This window comes from Lemur catta, chromosome 18 (genome assembly GCF_020740605.2).
Source record: "Lemur catta isolate mLemCat1 chromosome 18, mLemCat1.pri, whole genome shotgun sequence".
Lineage (NCBI taxonomy): Eukaryota > Metazoa > Chordata > Mammalia > Primates > Lemuridae > Lemur > Lemur catta.
Window position 1 is genome coordinate 31,618,977 of NC_059145.1, and position 27,561 is coordinate 31,646,537.

General features: G+C 35.4%; 1 protein-coding gene across 6 annotated transcripts in view; it reads left to right on the forward strand.

The window, feature by feature from the left end:
• CFAP20DC (CFAP20 domain containing) overlaps window positions 1-27,561 on the forward strand; it is a 219,928-nt gene that overhangs the window by 84,086 nt on the left and 108,281 nt on the right. For all 6 annotated transcript variants that reach the window (XM_045530678.1, XM_045530675.1, XM_045530673.1 and 3 more), the window contains 2 exons: window positions 3,945-4,101; window positions 20,361-20,525. In XM_045530678.1, coding sequence (XP_045386634.1) covers window positions 3,945-4,101; window positions 20,361-20,525 — 322 coding nt within the window. The remainder of the gene's footprint in view (window positions 1-3,944; window positions 4,102-20,360; window positions 20,526-27,561) is intronic.

A 27,561-nucleotide genomic window follows, 5' to 3' on the forward strand; every position in this document is an offset into this window, starting at 1 on the left:
AGGTAGTCATGGATTGCTGAAGAGGTATAGTGATGATACTTCTACAAAGGAACTTGCCCTTCCTTGGTCCAGCCAAGAGCTACCTCTGGCAACTCTGGCAGCCCCAACTGCCCTCATCTCTTCCTCTCCATGGAAGGATTTGTCATGATTTTCTTTTCCTAAGGAAATAGTTTTTCATACAATAGTAGTAGGTAATTGCTTCTTCTAACCACACGAATATACAATTACAACTGCAATCTTCTTATACCACTTACTAAACACAGTGTGATGATAGAGATTAATAAGGTAATTGTAAACTGATTTCCTATTGATAAATTAAAACTAAAGTGAAAAGTTATTTTTAAAGGCACAAGCGTAAACACCTTAAAACTCTAGTTTTTGTATATAATAGTATAGGAGCATGAAAATAGAATGAGATTCTAAAATTCTAGGAAAAGGTGTGCTTTAGGATTGATGGGTTATGAAATTGTGGTTTCTTGTTTGTCATTTCCTTTTGGAAGGACAATGCCTGCTAGAGCCTTGCATTGTTAGTAACTCAACTCTTTCCACACCGGCAAAATTAAACTAATTTTCTTGAGATCCTTTTTATAGTAAGGGCAGAAAATGGGGGCATAGGGAATCAAAAATATTGATTCAAAAATATTGAGACAACTAAGAACTTGTTATTGTTCTTGAATGTGTGTGTGAGAGAATATGCAGTCCTTTCAATAGTATAATAAAGTCATATTCCAAGATATAAGTCACTAAAAACTAAAAATTCATGCTTTGAATCATTCTGTAACCTTTCACCAGTCAATTCCTTTATGCAAAATCCCATATTGGAAATAAAAAACAAACTCACTTATTAATCTGAGCAACAAACTAAACGGAACTGTCTTTCATATTACTGTGTTTCTGGTACATATGAATATTTTATTTCAGGAGTTGTTCCCCACTAGACTAGAGTTACACATAGAAATAAAGTGACTAGAGATCAAGAAAAATGTCAAAAAATGGATTTTCAAGAGTGGACATCAGCAAGAATAATGAAAATAATATTTTTAAAGTTCAACTGTAATTCACATAATCCACCTGTTGGTAGTAGAGACTTTATGCTCTTTTCCAAAACTTCAGAAAATATGTCACAGCATTTATATGAATAATGAGTTATTCGTTGAAGCTTATGAAAATTGGAAGCCTTATAAATAGCAGCTAAACCAAAAAATAATTTCTATTTCCTTTAGCCAAGGGGGATTTAGGAAAGTTTTTCCCATCTTTTTCTGAAACCACCCCTGTCTGTACTCCCAAGAAATGGATTCATTAAGTAAAGTTATCAGTTCTCAGACATTTAATTGTTGAATGATTACAAAATGAAAGAGTGAACATATGTGTATGGGTATGTATTTATATACATGGCTTCATGTAGTCATTCACACATTAATATATGTACCCTTATTTGTTGAGTATTTTCCATGAAGCATGATTCCAGGCAGAGAGAATAAAAGCAGCATGATTGTGGTAGATATGAAAAGTGTAGTGGGTAAAGATACGGTTTCCTGAGCCTCAGAGTTTTTGAAGGAGATCGGCACTGATTCCAAGCAGAGCTGGCAGTGTAGCAAGCTAGAGAGTTCATCTAAGCAGGTTATAAAGGTGTAGGGCCTTGAGAAGAAGTGACCAGCATGTTCTCATGCCTCCTTGGGCTTGGAGAACTTACTTGTTGTTCAAAACCAAACTCAGGTGTCACCGCTAAGATTTTCCTAGATGTGGGGAAAGAAAATAAAGCAGATAATTTAAAAAACAGTTATTAACTGTAAAAATATTTTAAAAGTTGTATAAGGAAAGGAAAGGTAATCAAAGAACACCAATTGGCTCAACCATACACGATATTTACATAGTCACAATAAAGAAAACACTGGATGTGGATTTTAAGGGAAAAAGAGAGTAAATGAAAGATAATTATCCAGGGAGGGGGATGTGGGGGAAGTAGGGTATGTACACTACCTAAAAGTCTTATCTATCATGATAGAAAGTCAGTAAGTAGGGTCTAAAATTGATGAATCAAGAGATATTACTTAAAAATACAGAGAGAAGAAACAAGTTGGCAGTATGATCAGATGAGAGGAGGAATGACAAATTAACTATATTTTGAATGAAACTTTTGGCACTGTTTGGCTTAATTTGCATATAATACCATGATAAAATTTTTAAAATGGTTTTTCAAAGAAGGCTTTTCTAAACCTGCCAATGCCCTACCATGAACCCCCTGTGTAGTAACTGTATTAAGTAAATGCACCATGTCTGCCTCCCTTCCCAGACTGGAAGGACTAGCTTATTCCTCTCTGTATCCTTGGAGCCAAGCCCAGTGTGTGACACCTGCCAGTGCTTAACATGTGTGGGGAAGAATGGGTGAATGGTTTCGCTGAGGGATGAACCAGCTGAATGGTTGGGATTGGGGTATGGTGTGAAGTCTTTTAAGAATAGGAACCATATAATGGTGCTTCACCCTATGTGGCATATGTACTGGATTTGGCCCTTATATTCCATTTCCTGAGTCAGCCTTTCTAGCTAGCCCTCCTCATTTTGTGCTTAGATGACTGACAGTGACCAAACTAGTCTTTCTGTGCCTTGGTGCTCTCTATTCTGCCTCAGCCTTGCACCCTGCCCCCCATCAATGCTCTCTTCCACCCCGTATTATTCCCGCATCAGGGTTAGTCCAAACTTCCCAATACTCTGCTTTTGCACATTCTTCTTTCAAGAATCACAGGACTGCTTTACCCTCTTGAATCTTGCTCTTCCAGCTGCCCTAGAACCTGGCCTCACTGGCCATCCCACAGTACTTCCTACTCCTCCCCACTGCTCACCATTCTACTGTCAATCACATCTCATTATTACCTGACACTCAGTCCTACTGCTACCTTTGCTGATGCCAAGCTCCCTTCACAAAAGACTAGAGCATCTCCATGGCCTAGAAATATAATTTTACTGTTGAGATATCTACACAGAAAATAATCTTCCATGTATTTAATCAATAATTTACTGCTATGTCTTTTGCTGTTCTACTATGGAAACCACCTCAGGTTCACCTCCATGCTAAAATCAACATTTCTAGATAAAAAAGGTTTGCCTTTAGAAAAAATTACATAATGGACCTTATATAAACTTTGCTTCTAAACAAATAATGAAAGAGCCTGATATTTTAAAAGAAGCAAATACAATTTTAATGCTGTTTTCTTTTAATTTTGAAAATTCTTTTGTCTGCTTTTGTCCTGCAGTCTTAAATATGTCTTAATTTCTTGCTAAATGACTATTTTTTCCCTTTCTTTAACTCATACCATTTAGAGAATTCACTTGATGAAGTATTGAGGGGGTCTAATTGTTTAATGGGCAGAAATTAGTCCCTGTAAGAGTGCTTTAAAAACTGGCAAATACCAGACATAATTACAAATTCTTTAGAAGAATCTATTTCTGTACAATAGGTTAATTGGTTATAAGTAGACAGTGCTGGCCATAATTTAAACCCAGCTTCTAATTTCCTCCATGAGTTTTTTTTAACAAATATGAATGGCTAATTGTGATCAAATTAGTCCCCTTGAAGCAACAATTGGCTACTTATCCCTGATTTTCAAGATTTAAGTGGTCTAACGCACCTGCAATTACCTTCCCTCAGGCAAACTGCCTACAGATACAGAGTTATTTACCAAAGTTGTCATAGCCTTGTCTCATGATGGGAACTCTGTAATCAGGTGACCAGTATGTAGTTTAGATTGTGGTGATTTCTTTAGAAGAATCAAGTTAATTTTTAAGAAAATTTAATCCAAAACAAATAGATTTGCCAGGGGGAAAATTAGTTTGAGGCCGTTGATCCAGATAACTGCCTCAACTCTCTAGACTTCCAACATGGAGATGGTTTATACACCTATGTGATTATGGAAGGCACTTACTCTTCTTGCATCTTTCTATTTTAGTGGTGCAATCTATGCATTGACTTAGTAGCGTTCACCAGTGAAATATTCAAGGGGGCAGTTTTCCAGTCATTGGATGGAATTGTTGTCTCAGCTAACTGTAAGCTACGGAAGATCTTCACCTTAAAATCAAAGCCTCAAGACACTGCTGATAAAGATGGTATGTACAAGTTGCTATCAAGATTTTTAAATTCTCTGGTGTGTTTTTTAAATTAGCCACGCTTTGGGGATAGCATGGGTGTGTGGTAGCAGTTTGACTTTATGTCTCCTAATATAAATTTGTCCACAGTCATATTCTGGATCAAATGTTTGTGTTTACTGTAGCTGAATATCACAAAATGTATTAGGTTTTCTTTTTGTGGTTGTTTTTGTTTATGGTAACACTAGTTGCAAACAACAGAATCCTTTTTAAGTGATTAAAAAAGAAAAGGAATTTACTTTAGGAAGTTAGCCAGTTCATAGTGTCTCAAGGATATCTAGAGAGTCAGGCTTAGAGCCTATAGTCAAGAAGAAATCCAGCCCCTACCACAAGACTCCTCCAGGAATGATCTTCCCATAGCTACCACCACTGTACAGAGACTCCATAAGTCACATGAGAATGCTGGGCACTAGGTTTCGGGATTTCTATTTCAGCAGCCCTTGAAAGCAGGACATTTTCTTTCCTGCCCCCCTCACCCGAAGTATATTCTTCTTCATGTTTCTCTCTACTGAGCAAAGTTTGATGTGGCTGTGTCTGATTTGTGGAACCTGAGTTACATGTTGCAAGGGAGGCTGCCAAAACAAATATCTAATTCCTGACTAGGGAGGCAGGTCTCATTGTGCAGGAAAGTCACCAAATTAGGAAGGGTGTACAAAAGGTATTGGGCATCCAAAAAGCTCTACAATTTTCTGCTATACGATATTATTACTCTGTGTACGTTTCATGAAGTCATGTAGGAGAAATCATATTAATTTTCTAGTGATCATGTTAAAATGGAAAAACAGTTGAGTTCTTCCTCATGTAATTTCTAGAGGGACTAGAAATATATATATTTACTATTCATAATTTGATTTATAAATATACTCTGCAGGTAACTTAGCCATCTAGGATTCATAAGGCAGCACACCATACTGCTAAGATGGTTGTAAATAACCAAAAGTATTGAAAGAACACTAATGCTTCCTTTTGATTATTTTTAAAAAAAATCAGTTCTTCTAGAACCCTAGGAAGCAGGGCTGCACATAAGATGTCAAAGGTGATTTCTTAGAAATTTGTATCTAGACTTTAGATTTGTTCTCCATCTGGGTGTCTGAGAAACCCTTATGTGGCTCACTCTGTGGAACAGGACACTGTGCCGATAAATTTAATTTGATAATAAAACACAACAGTGTATTAACAGCTCTCCAAAGAGATCACACGCCAGCAAATGTGGCTGCTCTCTCATCTTATGTACCACTTAAGGGGTATATGAGAAAGTAAAAGATTTCGTTTTAAAAATGGCACATGGCTAATAAAAAGCCTCAAAATTTCTAGACATATCTGTGCACTGTACATCAAATCATAGGAGGTGAATCATAAACTAATATTTTAAAATAAATGTAAAGAAAAAAGTAGATCAAACATGGCAAATTAAATGCATATTTTAATCTTTGATTCTTCCTCAAGCCTCACCAAAATTATAGGAATAAAAAAGATGTCAACCCACTGGGATAAAGAGTACAGGAGAGGAGACATCAGACAGACAAAAGATGTTTGTAAATTTTTTAAGATTAAGAAATGACTTAGAAGAGCAAAGAAAGCTGAAACCTTTCGGTGGCCAGTGAGTTTCAGAAGCTCAAGAATTGGCAGCCCTAGGTACTACCAAGGCCTGGGTAAGGACAGGGGCTAAAAGCAGAGAGATAAAATTCTGTGTCACTTGCTGTAGGAGGACTCCAGCTTTCTGCCCTAACTCCATATAAGCAAGCCACAGGAGATTTGGTCTCTGGAGAAACTGAACCAGAGAGTTTCTGAACACAAGTACATCAGGTACATGATAGACAGACACCAAAACTAACTAAAAAAAAAAAAAAGGGAAATAGACATGGTAAGGAATGTATTTTTTTTCTCAGAGTTAAGAAAAAGTACTGCATCTATGAAATACAAATAATTTGTTCTTGCTTTACTTCAATAAACATTTAATTGGTGTATTATGTGTTACTATATTATAAACTTTGTATATACATATAGAAACATGCACAGACCCTAAGTGTGCAGCTTGAATTATTACCACTAATTGAGCCCATTTCTGTAACCACTACCCAGATCAAGCATTATGAGCATCCTAGAAGACATCCTGCTTATGTCTCCTCCTAATCATGACCTTCTCCCTTCTCCTTAAAGGTAACCTCTATCCTGCCTTCTAACAGATTAATTTTACCCATTTTTATCTTTATATAAGTTGAACAAGTGGTGCTTCTTTTTCCATTCTTGGGATACTTCACTTAGTAGAATGGGTTCCAGCTCTATCCAGAATAATACAAGAGGTGCTATATCACCATTGTTTTTTGTGGCTGAGTAGAACTCTATGGTATACATATACCACATTTTATTAATCGACTCATGTATTAATTGACCTTGAAATTCTACCTTCAAAAGTCTGAGGATTCCACAAAAAGGAGGACACTAAAAAAAAATGTAAGGAAAAATTATTTTCAACCTAAAATTTTGGACTCATACAATCTCACAATCAAATGAGTGCAGAATGAAGATGCAAGGTCTCAAAAATTTATTTATTTATGTCCTTTCTCAGAAGAAAACTGGAAGATATTCTCCACGAAAATGAAAGAGTAGATTAAGAGAAAGGAGTATATAGGATCCAAGAAATAAAGGATTTCATCCAGGAGAAAAGCAAAGAGAGAATCTCTTCCAAAAATGTAAAGTTTTCAAGAAAAAAAAAAAAAAGCCAAAGGGAATTTCCAGAATTAAGGCCAAAGGAATTCAAAGGGTGAAGTTTGTGCAGCTCATCTAGAGAGCAGTCAGTCCAGAGTTCAGCATAAAAATGGCAGCTTTCAGGAGGAAAGTCTCCAGGAAAAAAATGTGTCTGATAGAGTATGATGTGTTTGAACATGAAGAATAAAATTGATTGTGATTTTACAGTGGTAATGGGGAGTTTGGAAGAATTAATGTTCAGAATATAGAAAACTGATGACAAAAAGCAATGATCAACTTCAAGAAAACAAAAAGTTGTACAAGAAAAAAATGTAATCATAGTGTATCATGTGGCTCAGATATGCACAACTTTTTTTTAAATAGACTTTGTTTTTTGAGCAGTTTTAGGTTCACACCAAAATTAAGTGGACAGTACATGGAGTTTTCATATACCCCTTGTCCTCATACATGCATAAGCCTCCCCCTCTGTGAGCATCCATACCAGAGCGGTGCATTTGTTGCAGTTGATGAACCTGCATTGAGACATCACTATCACCCCACCTACATAGTTTACATTAGAGTTTATTCTTGGTACTGTACATTCTTTGGGTTTTGACAAATGTATAATAACATGTACCTACCACTATAGCATCATTTCAGAATAGCTTCACTGCCCTAAAAGTCCTCTGTGCTCCAACTATTATATTTATTCCTCTCTTCCCCCAACCCTTGGCAACAACTGATCTTTTTACTGTCTCCAAAGTTTTGCCTTTCAGAATGCCACATAGTCAGTGTTATATAGTATGTAGCCTTTTCAGATTGTCCTCTATCACTTAGTAATTTGCATCTAAAGTTTCTCAGTGTCTTTTCATAGCATCATATCTCAGTTCTTTTTAGCACTGAATAATATTTCATTGTATGCATGTACCACAGTTTATCCATTCAACTATTGAAAGACATCTTGGTTGCCTCCAGGCTTTCACAGGATGAATAAACCTGCTATAAACATTCTTGTGTAAGGTTTTTTATGGGAACATAAGTTTTCAACTCATTTGGGCATGCCCAGGAACACTATCACTGAATCATATGGTAATAACATGTTTAGTTTTGTAAGAAACTGCTAAACTGTCTTCCAAAGTGGGTGTACCATACTGTATTCCTACCAGCAATGAATGAGAGTTCCTATTGCTCCACATCCTTGCCAGTATGTGGTGTTTTCAGTGTTTCAGATTTTCACTTAGTAGAATGGGTTCCAGCTCTATCCAGGATAATACAAGAGGTGCTAGATCACCATTGTTTTTTCTGGCTGAGTAGAACTCCATGGTATACATATACCATATTTCATTAATCCACTCATGTATTGATGGGCACTTGGGTGTTTCCACATCTTTGCAATTGTGAATTGTGCTGCTGTAATCATTCTAGTGCAGTTGTCTTTTTTATAGAATATGTTTTTTTTCCTTTGGGTAAATGCCCAGTAATGGGATTGCTGGATCAAATGGTAGTTCTACTTGTATCTCTTTCAGGTATCTCTAGATTGCTTTCCACAGAGGTGGTACTAGTTTGTAGTCCCACCAGCAGTGTATGGGTGTTCCTATCTCTCTACATCCACGGCAACATTTATTGTTTTGGGACTTTCTGGTAAAAGCCATTCTTACTGGAGTTAAGTGATATCTCATTGTGGTTTTGCATTGCATTTCCCTTATGATTAGAGATGTTGAGCATTTTTTTCATATGTTTGTTGGCCATTAGTCTATCTTGTTTTGAAAAGTTTCTGTTCATGTCCTATGCCCACTTTTTGATGGGGTTGTTTGATTTTTTTCTTGCTGATTTTCCAGAGTTCCCTATAGATTATAGTTATCAGCCCTTTATCAGATATGTATCATATGAATATTTTCTCCTGTTCTGTAGGTTGTCTGTTTGCTCTCATAATAGTTTCCTTGGCTGTGCAGAAGCTTTTTAATTTTATCAGGTCCCATTTATTTATTTTTGTTGTTGCTGTGATTGCCTTTGGGGTCTTCTTCATAAATTCTTTGCCTAGGCCAGTGTCTATAAGAGTTTTTCTGACATTTTCTTCTAGAATTCTTATAGTTTCATGCCTTAGGTTTAAATCTGTTATCCACTGTGAGTTGATTTTTGTGAGAGGTGAAAAGTGCGGATCCTTTTTCAGTCTTCTCCATGTGGCTATCCAGTTTTCCCAGCACCATTTATTGAATAAGGATTCTTTTCCCCAGTGTATGTTTTTGTCTGCTTTGTCAAAGATTAGATGGCTATATGAGGATGGTTTTATATCTGGGTTCTCAGTTCTGTTCAATCGGCCTATGTCTCTGTTCTTGTGCGAGTACCATGCTGTTTTAGTTACTACAGCCTTGTAGTATGGTTTGAAGTCTGGTAAATTGATGCTTCCCAATTTGTTCTTTTTGCTTAAGATTGCTTTTGTTATACAGGGTCTTCTCTGGTTCCATACAAAGTATAGAATTATTTTTTCTAGATTTGCAAAAATGATTTTGGTATTTTAATAGGAATTGCATTGAATCTGTAGATCACTTTGGGTAGTATAGACATTGTAACAATGTTTATTCTGCTGACCCATGAGCATAGTATGGTTTTCTACCTATTTACATCCTCTGCTATTTCCTTCCTCAGTATTTCGTAGTTCTCCCTGTAGAGGTCTTTTACCTCCTTGGTTAAATATATTCCTAGGTATTTTATTCTCTTTGTTGCTGTTCTGAAGGGTATTGAGTCTTTGATTTGGTTCTCAGTTTGACTGTTGTTGGCATATAGGAATACTACTGATTTCTGTGCATTGATTTTGTAACCTGAGACTTTGCTGAATTTGGAGGCAAGATGGGAGATGAGAAAATCCTCCAGCCAGAGTGTCTCTGCAAGAAAGAAAAATTTTAGATGAAAGTTTACAAAACAAACAGACAGACAAACATAGATCAGATGAGGGTCAAAAGGAAGGGTGCCTGAATCTATAGGAGATTCCACAGAAAGAAGTTGAAGAGCAGAACTGGAAGGAGAAAGGCATCGGCAGGGTCTAAACCCCGAGAGGCTTGGAGACCAGTGATATGGGTAGATGAAGTGTTAAATTTCCCCTTCCTTGCATGTCAAACTGCTGGTGGGCTCCTGAGCTGCTGGAGAGACCTGCCAACACCAGCCCAGAGACTGTTGCCACCAGTGAGCAGTGAGCCTCTTGTGGACAGCGCATCGGGACCCCAGCTCCCTCAAAATGTCTTTTTCTTATAAGTTTTATAATACCATTGAAATTTTTTAATATGCATGTATTGTTTAAAATTAATTTTTTAAAAAGTGAATGAATAACCCTTAAGGAAGTCTAAGAAAACAAGCATTGATGTGATTTCTTTGACGTTTTTGGAAGGCTTAAAAAGAAGCCTTATAAGTGTAGCATCTCAGATTACCTAAAACGTTCTGGATAGACTTGAGGAAGCATGCTGTGTTTCAGGGTGCTGTGATGTGTAACCCCATATTCCTCATAGCTTAGCTGCCAGTATTTAACCTGGTGTAAGTACCTACCCTGTCTTTATGCATCAGTTTCCTCATCAGTAAAATGAGGATAATAATTGTTCCTTGGTTAGGTAAAATACTATTATTATATTCCCAGTGAAAGCATACTGTGTATAAGCCAAGTAAATCTCAGAGAAATTATTAAAAAATTGGTATTGTAGGGCCTAAAGACATGGGTTATTGTTCCCACAGTCCATTGTTGTGATCATGTACTAACTTTGTGGTTTTGTGTGAATCCTGAACATCCCTGAGCTTTGCTTTCTCATTAATTACTATAAGGTTGTTGTGACAATCCAATTAAATACAAAAGTACATGTGAAAAGACATAAAGTATAATGCAGTGTACAGATGTTAAACACTTATCTGTCTTCTATACATCGGGCACTGGGATGACATAGCCCCTGCTTCAAGGAGCTCAGGGGCTGACAGGAAAACTTACATGTAATGGTAGATTACCCCGTGGTAACTTTCCTAATGGGCTTAATTAGCAGTAGAAGGAGAGTCTGGAGCACTGCTCCTTACTTGGGAGGGCCATTTGGTGAGGTACTTGGATTTCACAGACATGCCAAGTTAAAAAAAATTGAGGGCTACCATAGATTGCCAGCATTTGAATTTTCCAAATCAGGGTATTAAAACAAACAAACAAGAGAATTACAACTATTTTGATTGTTTCATTAAATGAAAGGACATTTACATACAAACACACACACGCACATACACACACAGAAGAATGCACAAACTAGGATGCTCTCAATTTCAGAATAAAGGCCAACATTTTCACCATAGACCACTGAAAATGACATCATGGATTACTATCTGTCTGTGGACCATGGTTTGGGATAGCCTGATGTAGGAGATTAACTTTCCAAACTGTATCTTGAAGGAAAAATAACAGTTTTACAAACAATGGAAATAGGATGAGGGAAAAAAGCATTTCAGGGAGAGGAGAGGTCATATATATGTATACTTATATATATGTGTGTGTGTGTGTGTGTATAAAGGCATGGCATCATAAAAGAATCTTATGTATTCAAGGAAGAGGGAGTTCAGTATGGTACATGGGTACATGGCAGAGCAGGAGGTATAATATTGCACTACTAAGCTGCATACTTCGGATGACATAAAGATGTAGAGCACAGTTCCTGTCTTTGGAATTTTATGTGTAATCATAGACACAAGAAAAGTTAATACAAGAGTTCATTATGAAGATAATTATACAAAATAGTACAAAGGATAACATAGTATTGGGAAAATTGAGTGTCCCTGATCGAGGAAATTGGCAATAGAAGTGATATGATGATGGTGATGGAGATGGTAATGGTGATGATTACAGCATTAACCCTTGGTATGACGTAGGCAGAGTTCTAAACACTTCACATACATTAGCTTATTTAATGTTCATAAAAACTCTGTGAGGTAGATGTTACTGTCCCTGCTTTATAGATAGGAAAACTGAGGCACAGAGAAGTCAAGTAATGTGCTCAATGTCACACAACTGTTAAGTAATAGAACCAGGATTTCAACCTGGCAGTAGGTCTCCAGAGTTTATACTCCTAATTTCTATAGTGCTCTGTACTGCCTCTCATGGACTAGTAGAAGAGAAGGAAATTTTTAAAAAGAATGATAAAAGAGATGTCATGGAGTAGGAATGCCAAGATTTGGTCACTAGCTATGTTTAAGGATGATGTATTAAAATAAATAATGGCTGTCCTTTTGTCTTTCTTACTGAAAGAAGAGTCACTTTCTTTTGCAAAGATAGATTAGTGACAGTGTTGATACCTTTATCACAGGAAAGTCTTATACCTGTTTCTTAAATTCCATATTGAGATTTGATTGAAATATATTATATTAAATGCTTATATGAACTCAGTACTTTACTGTCCTTGGCTTATTTAAATTGCTACCATTTCACTCTAGAACTTCTTAAACTCACCCAAGCTATGAGACTTTGGCTAATTCCTTTGCTTTGCTATTCTCTCTTTACACAGTGGGGTATAATAGAAAGTGAATTGTAGGAACCTTGAAACAAGTGATGAACCAGTTTCTACTTGCCCAGAGGAATGACTTGCTGGACAAGTAGTAAAGCATACTGATTCAATTTAGTTTATTACTTCATAGTTCCTAAGGGGACATGGACTGGCATTTGTAGGCATTTGCATAACTGAATTATTGATTAACTCTTATCATTCTGTGTTTAAAATTGAAAACCAGAATATCTGTGTAGATAGTTAAATAAGAGAAAGACAGAGGAGAGAAACGAGAAGATCAAATGATAATCTATTAAGTATAGACTTATTCTGTGCCAATGATGATTTTATAGGTCTTCTAACTCCCTAACTCAGTGTTCTTTCTCAAATATCAGTACTGGGGAATATGTGTTCTGTGTTCAGAAATACAAGAAAATAAGAATTAAAAGTATGATTTCAGACCACATCTCTCTACAGTTTTATTTATCTCTAGCACATGATCTGGCGCTGGTAACCTATCATAAATGTTTGCTGAAGTACTGAATTAAGAGTTGGCTATTTATTTGATTATTCATCCATTCATTCTCTAGTCAATAAACCTTTATTGAATATCAAGCAATGTGAAGAAAATTCTTCCTTCAGAGGCCACAGAAGAATCTGGAAACACTGACATCTAGCATTAATAGACTCACTGAGCAGGGAAGGGCCTTAGAGGTCCTCTAATCTAATTGTCTTAGTTATAGAAATATTAATAAGAAAAACAAAGCCCATGGAAATGAGGTATCTTGTGCTGATGTCACACAAGGTGGAACTTGAGACAAAGCCTCTGGCTATTCTTTCCTCAATAGTACACAAGTTTACCTTCCCCAGTAACCAGAATGGTTTGGTATTTTTGATATTTATTATTAGTAGTAATAATATTTAATACTCTTATATTGAGTGTTTCCCCACTTCTGTCCTCCTCTCCAGATCAGGTTAGTGCACATTATATCCAAATCTCATCAACTTAAGGCTGCATTTCTTCTCCTTCCTGCAGTGGAGTTGAATTCAAAATGCTCTTGCCTAGCAAATCACCGTAGAGCAAGAAAGAGGGTAAGGTCTTAGCAAAGCAGAGGTGCCCTGCAGCCAAGAGTAGATCTCACAAAAATGGGCCATGAATATCTGCATATCAAGACTCATAATTATTCTGATTAGAATATTATATTTTATAAACATTTATAAAATATTATTTATAATAGAATCTTATGTCTCATCTAAGGAAAACAATCCAATTAAAATATTAATAGCATCCAAAATAATTAAATGCCCACAAATAAATCTAACCAAGAATGTGAAAGAGTTGTACACTGACAACTACAAAACATTCCTGAAAGAAATTAAAGAGGAAATAAATAAATGGAAAGACATCCCATGTGCATAGATTGGAAGTCTTAATATTGTGAAAATGTCAATATTACCCAAAGTGATCTACAGATTCAGTGCAATCTCTTTCAGAATTCCAATGGCCTTTATTTGCAGAAATGGAAAAGCTGATCCTGTAATTCACATGGAATCCGCAAATAACTAAAACAATCTTGAATGAAAATCAAAGTTGGAGGATTCACACTTCCCAATTTCAAAACTTATTGCAAAGCTACAATAATTAAACAGTTTGATACTGAAATAAGGATTGATGTGTAGACCAACAGAATAGAATTGAGTCCAGAAATAAAATATACATTTGATTTCCACAAGGGCTATAAGATCATTTAATGGAGAAAGAATAGTCTGCTCAACAAATGTTTCTGGAACAACTGGTTATCCACATGCAAAAAAATGCGGTTGGACCCCTACCTCACACCATATGCAAAAATTAACTCAAAATATATCACTGACCTAAATATAAGAGCTAAAACCCTAAAACTCTTGCAAAAAAAAAGAGGTAAATCATCATGACCTTGCTTTTGGCAATGTTCTTAGATATGACACCAAAAGCGCAGCAACAGAATTTTAAAAAATAAAGTTGGAATTCATCAAAATTAGAAACATTTATGGATCAAAGAACATTGCCAAGAAAATGAAGAGACAATCTACAGAATGGAAGAAAATACTTGCAAATCATATGTCTAATAGGATATATATTCTGATTCTAGATATATGAAGATACATATAGAATATTCTGATGTATTCTGACTGTACCCAGAATATACAGTCAGCCCCTCATACCTGCAGGTTCCCACATCCAGGGACCCAACCAACTGCAGATCAAAAATATCCAAGAAAAAAAAAATTAACGATACAACAATTAAAAATTATACAAATAAACAATACAGTATAACAACTATTTACATAGCATTTACATTGTAGAAGGTATTATAAGTAATCTAGAGACAATTTAAAGTATACAGGATGATGTGCATAGGTTATGTGCAAAGACTACACTAGTTTATATAAGGGACTTGAGTATCTATGGATTTTGGTATCCACAGAGAGTCCTGGAACCAATCTCCTGTGAGACAGCTGTATAAAGAACTCTTACAGCTCACCAACAAAAAGACAAACAACCCAATTAAAAAAATAATCAGAAGAATTAAATAGACATTTCGCCAAAGAAGATATGCAAATGGAAGACAAACACATGAAAAGATGCTCAATATCATTAGTCATTAGGGAAATGCAAATTAAAACCACAATGAGGTGCCACTTCATACCCACTAGGACGGCTATAATTTTTTTAATGGAACTAACAAGTACTGACAAGGATGTAGAGAAATTAGAACCCTTGTACATTACTGGGAGGAACACAAAATGGTTCACCCACTGTAGAAAACAGTGTGGTCACTCCTCAAAAAAGTTAAATTTAGAATTACCATGACCCTGCATTTCCACTCCTAGATATATACCCAAAAGAATGCAAAACAGGTACTCACACAAGTACATGTACACACATATTCAAAGCAGCACTGTTCGTGATAGGCAAAATGAGGAAAGAGCCCAAATGTTCATCAATGGATTGATAAACAAAATGATGTCGTATGTACTACAATGGAATAGTATCCAGCCATAAAAAGAAATGAAGTATTGATACATGCTGCCATGTGGGTAAACCTCTAAAACATACTACGTGAAAAAAGTCAGACATAAAATATCACATATTGTATGATTCCAAAGATGTGAAATGTCCAGAATAGGCAAACCCATAGAGAAAGAGCATAAATTTGTGGTTACCAGGAACTGGGGTCCTTAGCAACTGGAGAGAAACCACTTAATGGGTAACAGGTTTTACTTTGGAGTGAGGGAAATGTTTTGGAAGTAGACTGCTAGTTACCCAGCATTGTGAATGTACTAAGTACCACTGAATAGTTCACTTTAAAGTGGTCAATTTTATGTTAATGTGCATTTCTCCTCAATAAATTATTTTTTTTAAAAAAGCTCAAAGGGCATGATTCTTCAGGGTAGCCAAGTTTTGGGTGTAATCCAGGTTTATTTACCTCTTTAGACGTCAAAACCTTTTATTATTAAAAACCAGTAAGATGTACTTATGTAGCACTTGCTGCAGACCAGGCACTGTTCTTATGCCCTCATATAGATTAATCATCATTTAAACCATGTTTAAGCATCACAATAACCCTATGAGGTAGTACTCTTTTTATATCCATGATTTACCGATGAGGAGAGCAGGGTTCAGTGAGGTAAAGTGACTGTGCCAAGGTCACACAGCTAATAAGCAGTGGAGCTGGAATATGAACCTAAGATGCCTTGCTCCAGAGCCCGTGCTCCTAATCACTATAATATACTGCTTCTTAATATCATTTCAGCATAATACAGTAAACTCCACAAGGGCAGGAATTTGAATCCATGCCAGTCCCAGAGAAAATCTGGTAGTTATATGGCGAATGAATGAATGAATGAACCAAAAATGAACAGACTTTACAGCAATATCTTGGCAAAGACCTTTGTGTTTTATGCTTGGCTCTCACTGGTGTTTCAGAGAGCTGGAATTTGATATAACTAAGGCACTATTCTAGGCACTGCAGGCTATTACCAAATAAATAAGATGAATGTAGATGAGTCTGGGACCAGTGAACTATTATAAAATTAGTTCTTATTTAAACTATATGAATTAGGAGGAGCCATGAACTAAAGCAGTTATAAATCTCACTACTTTATAAGGCATTTCCCCCTAATAAAATGGGGATAATGATTTTTAATGCATAAAGTGTTTTATATATGTATTAAAATTGATGACTTAATTTTTAAAGCTAGTTAAGATTCTAATCAAAGATATTAAACACCTACAGAGTGGTTCATTTTATGATGGCTTTATGGCCAAAGAAAGGCGAACAGGGTTACAAAGTCACTCAAACATTCTAATAATACACGAACTCATACTAAGAGCAAAAACACCAAAAAAAAAAAAAAGAAAATCCACCATCTGGTTGTGCTTGGATGCTACATGAGCAAGTCTGTCAGCTTTCTCATAGCCTTCTCCTTCATGTACCATTTTGCCATTCTGAACTGACCATTCCAGCCAACATTATGTGCTGTCATATTTGTTAGCAAAAGCAGTTTAGATTCTGCTATGTCATTATCTAGATGTTAATAAGGCATTCTGTATGTTTCCATACACAGTCCCTTCCAGAAGATAGAAATTGTCTGAAAGAACAAGGCAGACAGGCCCTGGTCCCTTAGTATCTGATTGCCAGCTCGATTTAGTATTTGCCATCTTGGGAGAAAGTTGTGATACCCAAATAAAATATGCATGGAGTACTCTTCAGGATATAGCTGAACAAAGAATAACCAAAGAAAAAAAAAGAAGACTTGGCAGCTGCATTTAATCTAGTCCAAGCTGTTATTAAGGGGCTTTTGTCCATGAGCATTTACTGAGCTTCCCCTTTGAACCAGGTACTGTACTAAATATATCATTGGGATTCTCTCCCATGCCAGCAACCCTTTAGCAGAACTTTCTTTCAGTTCCCAGAATGCACTGAAGTCCGTCTGCTTTCACAATGTTCAGTGCTCTGTTCCCTCCACCTGAATGATCACTCTCACCCCCACATCACCAGTCTACTTTCTACTTATCTTTGTGACTCAGCTTAAATATCTCTTTGTCAGACAAGACTTTCCATGGCACCCTATGCTGTTAGAGTACCCCATTATGCTCTTTCATCGGAACTTTTCCTTCAGAGCAATTAACAAAATTATAATTAAATAATTATTTATGATTTGATTCGTTTCATAGTCTCTGCTAGATGTAAGCTTCAAGAAGGCAAGGACACGGTCACTCTGGCTCACCACTAGATTCTCAGCCATTAGACAAATGCCAGGCATGTAGTGGAGCCTCAATAAATGTTTGCTGAGTGACAGAATGGGTAAATGAATGAAGGCAGACCGTGCTTCCTATGAACAATTCAGTACTATTTAATTTTTACGTAAGGTCTATGCTATTCTCAGACTTAACCCTTATTTTTAAATCAAGCTGTAAATGATAAATAAAATAAAATAAATTGACATAGTAATTGGACATGGAGAAAGGGAGTGGTTAGTGGTGAGGCAGGTGGTAGGGAGATGAGTTAACTGCCATTTAGTGCTACAGAACATCCAGCTTCCAGGTAACAGATGGTCCTAAAGCACCTTCTTTAGTTTGGTTTCACAAAAATGAGACTAAAGCCACTTTCCAAGTTTTCCTCCATAAAGTCTCAAAGAAAGTTTGAGAACTTGTAGTTGCTAAATGGGCTTAATGATTAGTCTTTATTTTAAACAATCAACTAATAGGGTCTTTTTATTTCTCCTTCTATTGCAGGTTTTATACTGCCCACAATTTCCCTCAAAGAATAATCCAATAAGTAGTGAGACAGTTCTGGGAGCAAAGGAAGAGTAGATATATAGAAAAGAAAGATGATGCAGAGGGGATTTGAGCCTTTTAGTGTGAAGTCTGATCAGTGTGTCAGCCATGTTCCTGTAAGGTTCAGATTGCACTTTTGTAATAGTCTCTGCCTTGTTCTGTCTTCCATAAAAACTTATGGATTTATGGTTACCAGAGATTTTCTGTCTGTTTCTGATTAGTTGGAAACTCAGGTTTTGTGTTGATACATTTCAAACTTTTTATGCCATTGTATCCTATACTAATCACACAAGCCCTACAAGCTAAAGGTTTCATGATTCTGTTTATAGGATTCAGGATACAGCATTTTATTAATATTTCAGGTTCTTACTGGCCTCCAGAATTCTCTTTGTCCTTTAATATAAAATCTTAGCTTATCAATATAGTCATTGATGTGGAAATTATCTTTTTCTACCTCAGAGGAGTTTGTAATGATATGTCAAATACATATCTGGAGTTAGTTTAGTTGTTTTTTTTTCCAAATGTTTACTATCTTGAGAGTTCATTTACTCAATTACTTTATATTGATTTTCTAAAGATCAATGAAAAATAAAGAATGGATAAAGAATATCTGAAAACTAAAATTTGTAAATCTACAACATTTTTAATGACTGGGGCATTAGGACACTTAGAAACCATTACCTTGCTGATGAGTATTTAAGTTTTTAGTTAAATGATTCATTTTCCTTTTCAGATTAGGACATTAGTATCCAATTAGGAAAATGCCATGGCTAGGGTGCACAGAAACCTCTTCTAACATTATTTGCCTTTATTAACTTGCTGAGAATTTATACTTAATGATGGTTTTTGAGGGACGATTGGTTGAATTTTTCTTACTATTCAGATTCACAAATAAACACAAATATTTTTCTCACTAGATTCTAAAAATAGAAACTTTACTCATAAAAATCCAACATATATAGAAGCTATTGTAAAGAATAAAATTAAAATGATATTTAAGCTGACCACCTAAAGTTATTTTACATTTTGGTATATTTCTTTCCAGTCTTTTTGCCACTCATACATTGTCATATATTCACTTTTCTACAGTTGAGATAGAGTTTTGATATCTATTATTTCCATTTAACTTCTTATCTTGAACTTTTCCCATATCATTGAGACACCTTCATAAATACAATGTCTTGTGGTTCTTTACCATGCCGTCCCATGAAACACTATAATGTGTTTAACACTCCTCAAGTGCTAGAAATTTAAGTTGTCTATTTTTCAGAAATGATAAAACCTATTTACATAGATCTTTGAGTTTCTAATTTTTTTTACTTTAGAATAGATTCATAAAATGAAATTACTAAGTAAAATGGTATGAACATTTTAAGTCTTTGATACATATAATAAAATTGCCTTCTAGGATATTAATATTAATTGATATTTTTACTTGCTACAAATGACAAGGCTTAATATATTTACCATAAAAGAGGTCATACTAAAACATAGGAAAAAATGCAGTTAGTAAAATGTCATAAGAACAAGAACAGAAAATGCACTAAAAGGAAATTAAAATATCACTATAAAATATAAAATATCACTATATCAAATTCACTATGTGAAAGAAATTAAAATACTATCATAATTTTAATAAACTATTTTTTCTTTGAAAATATTGAAAGGTAGGATTTTAACAGAAGAAGCTGGATAAAGGGTATATAGGAAACTATACTTTTTAAAAACTTTTGATAAGTCTAAAATTATTTTAAAATAAAAAGTTAAAAAGTTAATTTACTTATATAATGGTTATGGGTACTTAGGTTATTCAATAATGTCATTGTGCATATTGATCTCATATAAATGAGTTGATATGCTCCCAGAAATCTTAATAGGAGCATACCCAACTAGTTTTCTCAAGTCACATCTCTAGTATTGAAAAGCAAATATAAAATATTTCCAATGAATGCTTTCATTTATTGCATAGTTCTCTGAATGCACTCCATATGTTATATGCTTCATCTCATTTAATTCTTTCTACAAACCGAGGAAGTAAGCAGTAAAATTACCATGCTCATTTTACAGATAAGAAAACCAAGGCTGAAAGGTTGAATAATTCATCCAAAGTCGTACTCTAAAATCTTTTCCTTTGATTGGTTTCATTTATAAAATATGTCCATTTGGCAGAAATGGCTTACATTTTGAGAATGAATGTTTGTCTTTACTTTCAGCTGTACGTGGTGTTCCCTTTCCAGCAGAGGAACCTGTAGACATTATTCCCAGAAGCTGTCAACTAACAACAGATGTTCCACATGTCACACAACTGCTAAACATGACTAAACTCCGCCAAACTGAAATAAAATTTGGAGGTCATACTCTAAGTTCAGCAGAATCAGGTATGCACTCATACACGTAATTTATAAGCATAATATGTCTGCATCTCTTCAATGAAGTGTGACTTCCTCCAAAGAGGGCACTGTACTTCATTCTTGTATATCCCTAGCACTTAACATAGTACTTGCCACATACCAGGTCAGGGGCTACAAACTCAGATCATTACTGAGGCCAGGAAGATAACAAATAAATAAAGTGGGCTGGTTGCCTGGATATTGGACCCAGAAATATTTTCTACTTCAACAGTAAGCCTTACTAGGGGAGGAGGAGGCGGAGGAGGTTAAAGAAGCCAAGTGAGGTACCACTTCAGAGAAATGATTCTCCTACTACTGAAACAGTAACTTTCACAGCTATGCAAATGATACAATAAATGGCAATTAACACTCAGCCCCTGTGAGCGAGCTGTAGGGAGTTGGGGGGAACCGCAGCCAACTGGAAGCTCTCGCGCAGCCTAGAGGAATAGCTGCAATTCAGTTCTAGCCAGTGTTGCCTTTTCAAGAATGCAAGCCCAGTCTCACCAGATCTCTCATTTTTCCAAGAGGAGCTGGGTATCCAAATGTTTGTGATAAATTTCCCAATTTTAAAGTATTGTCTAAAATTTTTCAAAAACACTCTGTGGGCCTCAGAAAACATCCCAGGGTTGCCAGTTTTCTACCTCTGCAATAATCACTGTAGCTATTGACCAAATGAATGAATTATACATACAAATCAAGAAACTTAATATTGTCTAGATGAATGCTTCTCAACTCCCAACATGTCAGAATTACCTGATACATTTTTTAAATACTTGATTTCAAAAAAAGATTTTTTTTCTCATGTTTGTGCTCTACCCCTAGAGATTATGATTTAATTAGCCTGGGATGAGTGTTTTTAAAACTCCTCTGGTGATTCTGTTGTGGAGCCATGGTTAAGAACCACTGGATCACTTAGCCCACAAAGATCGTGTGGTTCAGATGACATTCATAAACACTGAAGTAATTCAGAGGAAGATAAAATGATAGTTGTCATAATGGGACATATATGGAGGAAGTTGAAAGTATTCAATACATATTTATATAAATAAGTATTTATAGCAAATTAATAAATGAGGGAGTTTATGGAAGTGTACGGTGGGGCAGAAGACTGAGCAAAGACTCAGATAGCAAAATGGGTGGATAAGTTTTCCTAAGGGATTAATAAGAGGAATGGCATGAGGAGGCAGAATGGCCATGTTGGAAGAACATGAGAAGAGTGGGCCTCATGTTCCTAAAGTAGAGGAATGATAACTTCTGTTTTGGGAGGTGGAATTTGACAGAAGGATTTAAGATGAAGTTTGAAATCAAGTGAGACCAGAGATTAAGGAGCCACAAGTAAGATGTCTTTGCAGCAATCTAGGCATAAAATGACAAGGGCCCACATAGTTGGTTCTGAAAGTGGAGCCAACAGGGAAACTACAGGGAAAACTGGCAGGACTTGGTGATTCTCAGATAACAGAGAGGATCAGAAAGTGATCAAAGTTTGAGGGAGGTCAAAGGAGAAATAGGAGAAAAGAGATAACCGTGGTGAAAACTGCAAAAGTGAATTCATTTTACTCTCTGCACTTATCCCATGTTCATTTATTCTTGGTGTATTTTCTACATGTCAACCTTCATCAGCATTGCATGTCCTAAATTGTATATTTCTAGAGAATTGGGACCTATTTTGTAACTTTTTCAGTATAAACCCTGGCAGAAGACTGTATAAATAGGCAGTACATTTTTAATTGCCTATTTATGACATTTCCAGACTTACGGAAGAGTAGAGAGAATGTACGATGAGCAACCCCCTGTGTACCCATCACCTGCTTCCACAATTACCAACTTTAGGCAGAACTTTTTGATAGCAGTAAGGGACACACATAGAATGTGCATAGTAATTATATACAGCATATTTGGACAGATAGAGAAAGGTTATATAAAATCCATGTTCATTAAAGAGGCTTTAGAAAATATATACACAAAAGGATAAAAATATCTCACACCCTAGATGGCCACTGTAAAACACTTTGAGACACAATTCAATCTTAACTGAAGATTCATCACAGAATGAAATGAATGCTATGATAACTTTCAGTAACAAATGACTAAGCCATAAAGCATATTCGGTAACTCTTTGCAGTTGTAAATGTTCTTTTTTTCTTCTATCTCTCTAGTGTATGTTTTGAGAACTATAATTATGTCTTTAAATGAAAGTGAAAGTCTATATCCAGATTTTTTTTCCTCATTTGAGATATGGGTTGTCTTTTTCCTCAATAAATGCACCACTCTAATACAATTGCTGGTTTTCTTCTCTTGATACCTGGCGAGTTACTAACAGAACCATCATGATGGTTTACCAGAATTACCAGCTTTTAATGTCTCCTTTAACCTGGTGTACTTTAATAGCGATCCTCAAGCTTCCTGATTTAGGCTACAAGCCATTATGGGCCAACTAAACAATGTGACCATGAGAAGCAGCTAAATAGACCTCAGGTGGAGCATCCTGCTCCTCTAACAGTGGAGAAGCACTTTACCTCTGTCTGCCCTGTGAGGGGTTCCCAGATGTTTCCATTTCAATGTAACATAAATTCCATCCCACCCACCCTCTTTTCCTTTTAATAGAGATTGAATCTAAGCACAGAGAGCTGGGAAACCCCAGGACCTGTGTGCCCAGAGTTCTAGAAAGGAGGGAAACATAGGAAGAGGAAAAGCTTGGCAAGATCTCTTTCTGGGCCAGAGCCATGAGGCCCTGCTGAGAGGCTCCGAAAGAGCAGTTATATCCAGATATTTTAAGAGTCCTTTTTTTAATTTAAAGTTCGAGGACACTTACAATTTCTGATTTTGACATTTGTGAGATTTGACACTTACTGTAAGTGAATATAATAATAATTATTGTTCTCTGTGTAACATATTTTGTTTGAAAGATGTAGTTAATGAATAATGCCCAAGGACAGACTTTTTAATCACAGAAAAGCCAGGAGATATTTCTTTATTTGAGCTATTTGTTTTTGTGTCTTTCTAAAAAGTGGACTCCCGGTGATGAGATTTGAATTGCATGAGAAAATGTGTGCTCTTATAATTAACTGTGTAGTACTCATGTAAATTATGATATTTTATTATAAATGCACATATTGCGAGATCCCAGTGAAGCCTCTAGAGAAAGAAGTAGCTGTTTCCTATAGATGCTTTCTAGCATTTCACACAAGCCAAAAAGGAAACCTTGAAACTTGCAATTGTTCTGGAGTGCAGTTTGTTGAATGTCATATAACTTGATCAAGAGAATTTAATGAAATTAATAAGATGATTGTGTTTCCAGAAAGCTACACATTCACACTATTCACTTTGTCGATTGCCAGTGCATATTAACTGATGACTATTAGTCTACAGAAGACTGTGGAATCTGATGATCTTATTTTCATTAATTGGACCCCAGTTTAATTGAACCAGAGTATCAGATCTGGTTATTGAAGTTGAGCATTCAGCTACTGATGACAAGATGCAGTGGTCCACTAAGAACAAATCAAAACTAGTAATTTACTTAAAAATTAGAAGGCAGTTTTTCTAAGTGCCCTCCTTCCACAGCAGCAATCTTATTGGATTTTTACTCCCTTTTAAATGAGAAAAGACTGACAACTCTAGCTTCTAGCATAATCGCAAATGGGAAAATTAATGCATCTTAGCAAAAAACATGAAATAATCATCTAACTATCTTTGGCATTGGTGAGATCCTTATTAAAATTTCTTCTTTGGGTTCCACATTATTAAAGCAAAATTCAAATAAAATAGCAAAATCTACTGTGAAGTAGAAGAACCTAAAAGAAAAAGGAGTTGGATTCTGATTTCAGAAAAAAACAAGACACTCTTTAATTTTTTCTTTTCTAAACTAGACTTTTGCTTAGCCTTGTTTTAGGATTGTTGGTTTAAAGAGATCCCACAATTTTTAGTTCCAATGTGTAATAATAACTCAAAATAAACTGTGTCATCTCCTACATTTAAATTATATATTCCCTTTCCCCATCTTCAATAAAATGAAACATAGCTGGTTTCATTCCTTCGTTTTAAATTTTCTTTAAGTGTGAAAGGACTTTAGTATGAATATTGATCAGTATCTGTGAAATGTTATAGCAAAGATATCACAAACTATTTATAGAGTGAATTTTAATTTTTCTGTAAAATCTCTGCCAAACATTGAAAAAATTAATAATGTAAAACATACTATTAAATATGAAAAATGATCAGTTTGATAATTGTGTTACTTCTGCAGGGTTGACTCATACCAACCTTTATATTTCTTCTTTAGATATTTATGATAGCATTGCTTATAATAACAAAAATCTGGAGACAAACTACTTGTGTACAGTAGGGAATTGATCCAATAACAACACAATAAGATATTATGCAACTGCACTAAGAATGACCTGCTCTGCCTGTGCTGGTCTGGAAAGATCTCAAAACTGTGTCAGGCAGTGAAAAATGGAAGTCAAGAATGCTATTTCAGTATAATCTCATTGATATAAATAAAAAAGTCACCTAAGTATGATATATGCATAAAATTTTTTCAGAAAACTTAATAATTATTTTTGGAAACAGGGACTAGTAGAGGCAGAGGCAAGGAGATAAGACTTTTACTTCTTATATTATAACCTTCTCTATTAGAGAATTTTAATTTTTTAACTATATTTTGACATATCAACAGATTGTATTATGTTAGAGCAATGATGGGACATTTCTAGTTTCTTCTTTAACTTTTCTGTATTTTGAAAAATCCCAAGAATTGCTATAAAATTAAAATATATTCCTCTATTTAATATCAATATTGTTATTTAAAATATAAAATAGGAAGGAAATCCAGAATTATTGGCAAAGTAAAGGCTAAATATAAATGTTAAACCACCATTTTTTATTTATAGTGTAATAGGGAAATATATATGGTTATCTACACTATCAATATGAATATTAAAATATTTTAATTAAACTGTGAATTTTCACATACTTTTTCACTAGTGGTGAACTTGAGGCTATAATCATCAATGACCTGCAGTAACCCCCAAGATACTCTTTCTGCCACATCACCCCATTTTTACTTTCAGCACAGCATTTATCACTGCCTGTTATTTTCTTGTTTACGTGATTATCTCCGTATTGCTGTCTCCCCGACTAGAATGTAAGCCTCAAAACTGCAGGAGTCCTATTTATTGTATCCCTAGCGCCTAGCTCAATGCTACCATTTAGTGAGTTTTTCTGTGTTCCAAGCACTAAGCCTTTTACATAGTTTATCCGATTTAATCCTCTCTCAGACCCTTTTATGTAGATACCATCATAATCACCCTTTTTTCTATGATTGACACATAGTAATCATACATATTTATGGGGCACAACACGATGTTTCAATACATATATAAATTAAATATATAATGATCAAATCATGGAAATTAGCATATCCATCCCCTTGAGCATTTATTATTTCTTTATAATTAAAACAATCAGAAACCTCTCTTCCAGCTATTTTAAAATATATAATACATTATTGTTAACTCTGCTCAGTAATCGCCATGTTTTAGATGAGGAAACTGAGGCTCGCAGAGATCAAGTAATTAGTGAGCAACAGAACTGGCATGTGACCAGGCAGTCTGGTTTCAGAGATGGATTTTAACTACTGACTCCCTTTAAGCAATTTTTCATTACTAGTTTCAAGCATCATCTTCCTGGGAAGCCTTCCTCTCTTCTTTTTCTCTGACAGGAAATTTCCCTAGGTCAGTTAATAATGGAAATTATCCATCAAGGCCCATAAATAAGTGGTACCATAAAAAAAATTAATGAAAATGGAAAATTTTCTTGAGATAATAAAAGTTTCCCTTTAAAAAAAGATTTCTTTGCTCATTAAGAGTAAAGAATGAAAACTAGGCTAATTTTTAATAAATTAAGAGTTTATGAAGAAAAGTAATATCCTATGTTTTATTACTTTTATCTTGTATAAGTGTCCTGACTTTACAAACAAATGATGTTTTAACATTGTCTAAGCTCCTATTCCAGTTCAGAAGAGAAAGATATTTTCTTATTTTAGTTTTTAATATTATTTTATTGCCTTTCAAAAATATCTTAAACTTTTTATTAATGAGGTAAGGCTAAGTACTAGTTTTAATTATTTGCAAAAGTTGAAGACTGATTGTAATCACCCAAAGCCTTTTCTGTTTTTCTTTTCTTTATCTGTTTTTCTTTTCATCATGCTTCCAGAGTTTGCAGACTGACAGTCTTTCCACAGGTCTAAAAACTTTTTAATTTTAAAATACTTTGCATTGAGTGCGTGCTCTCAAATTAGTCACATTTCCCCTATGTTCTGTATGTGCCTGCTTGTCGTGTATGTGCTACCTGCCTGACGCTGAAGCCTCTTCAGTTTGCCCTGCTGCCCCTACCACCAACCCACTACTCTCTTCCCTCTGAAAAAGGATATTATGAGATTATGTTCTGTGCATAATTCCTCATAAACCTCATTAGTCCTTATCTTGTGCACTGAATTATCATATTCATGAATTTTTGGTACTTATCTGTACAACCATTAATAGACCCACTTTTTCAGACAGGAAAACAAAAGTTTTTAGTTAGATGGCTTTATGAAATAGCGTGGAAAATAAATAGCAGATATGGGAAGAATCCCCTGTGATGCCCTCCTGGCCCACTGAGGGTAGCACCACATGTGGTAAAAAGAAGGCACAAAGAGGCACTGGGACACTTGGGTTCTGAGCCCCAGCTCTGGGTGTGGACAGTTCTCTAAACATTGTGAGCCTCAGTTTCTCTGTGGAGATGGAATAATAATATCACACTGGGTGATTGGAAAGTGCATAGGGATTGAGTATGTATCATGATATCCATCATCCTTGAAGCCTCACGTTTAATTATGTCCCTGACCCCAAAAACTAGATACTAGCTCCCTTTAAACACACATATAACTAACCCCCTTTAAACACACATATAAATATGACATATATTTCCATCATAGCTCTTATCACAGCTATAATCATGTAGTTATTTATGAATTACTTGC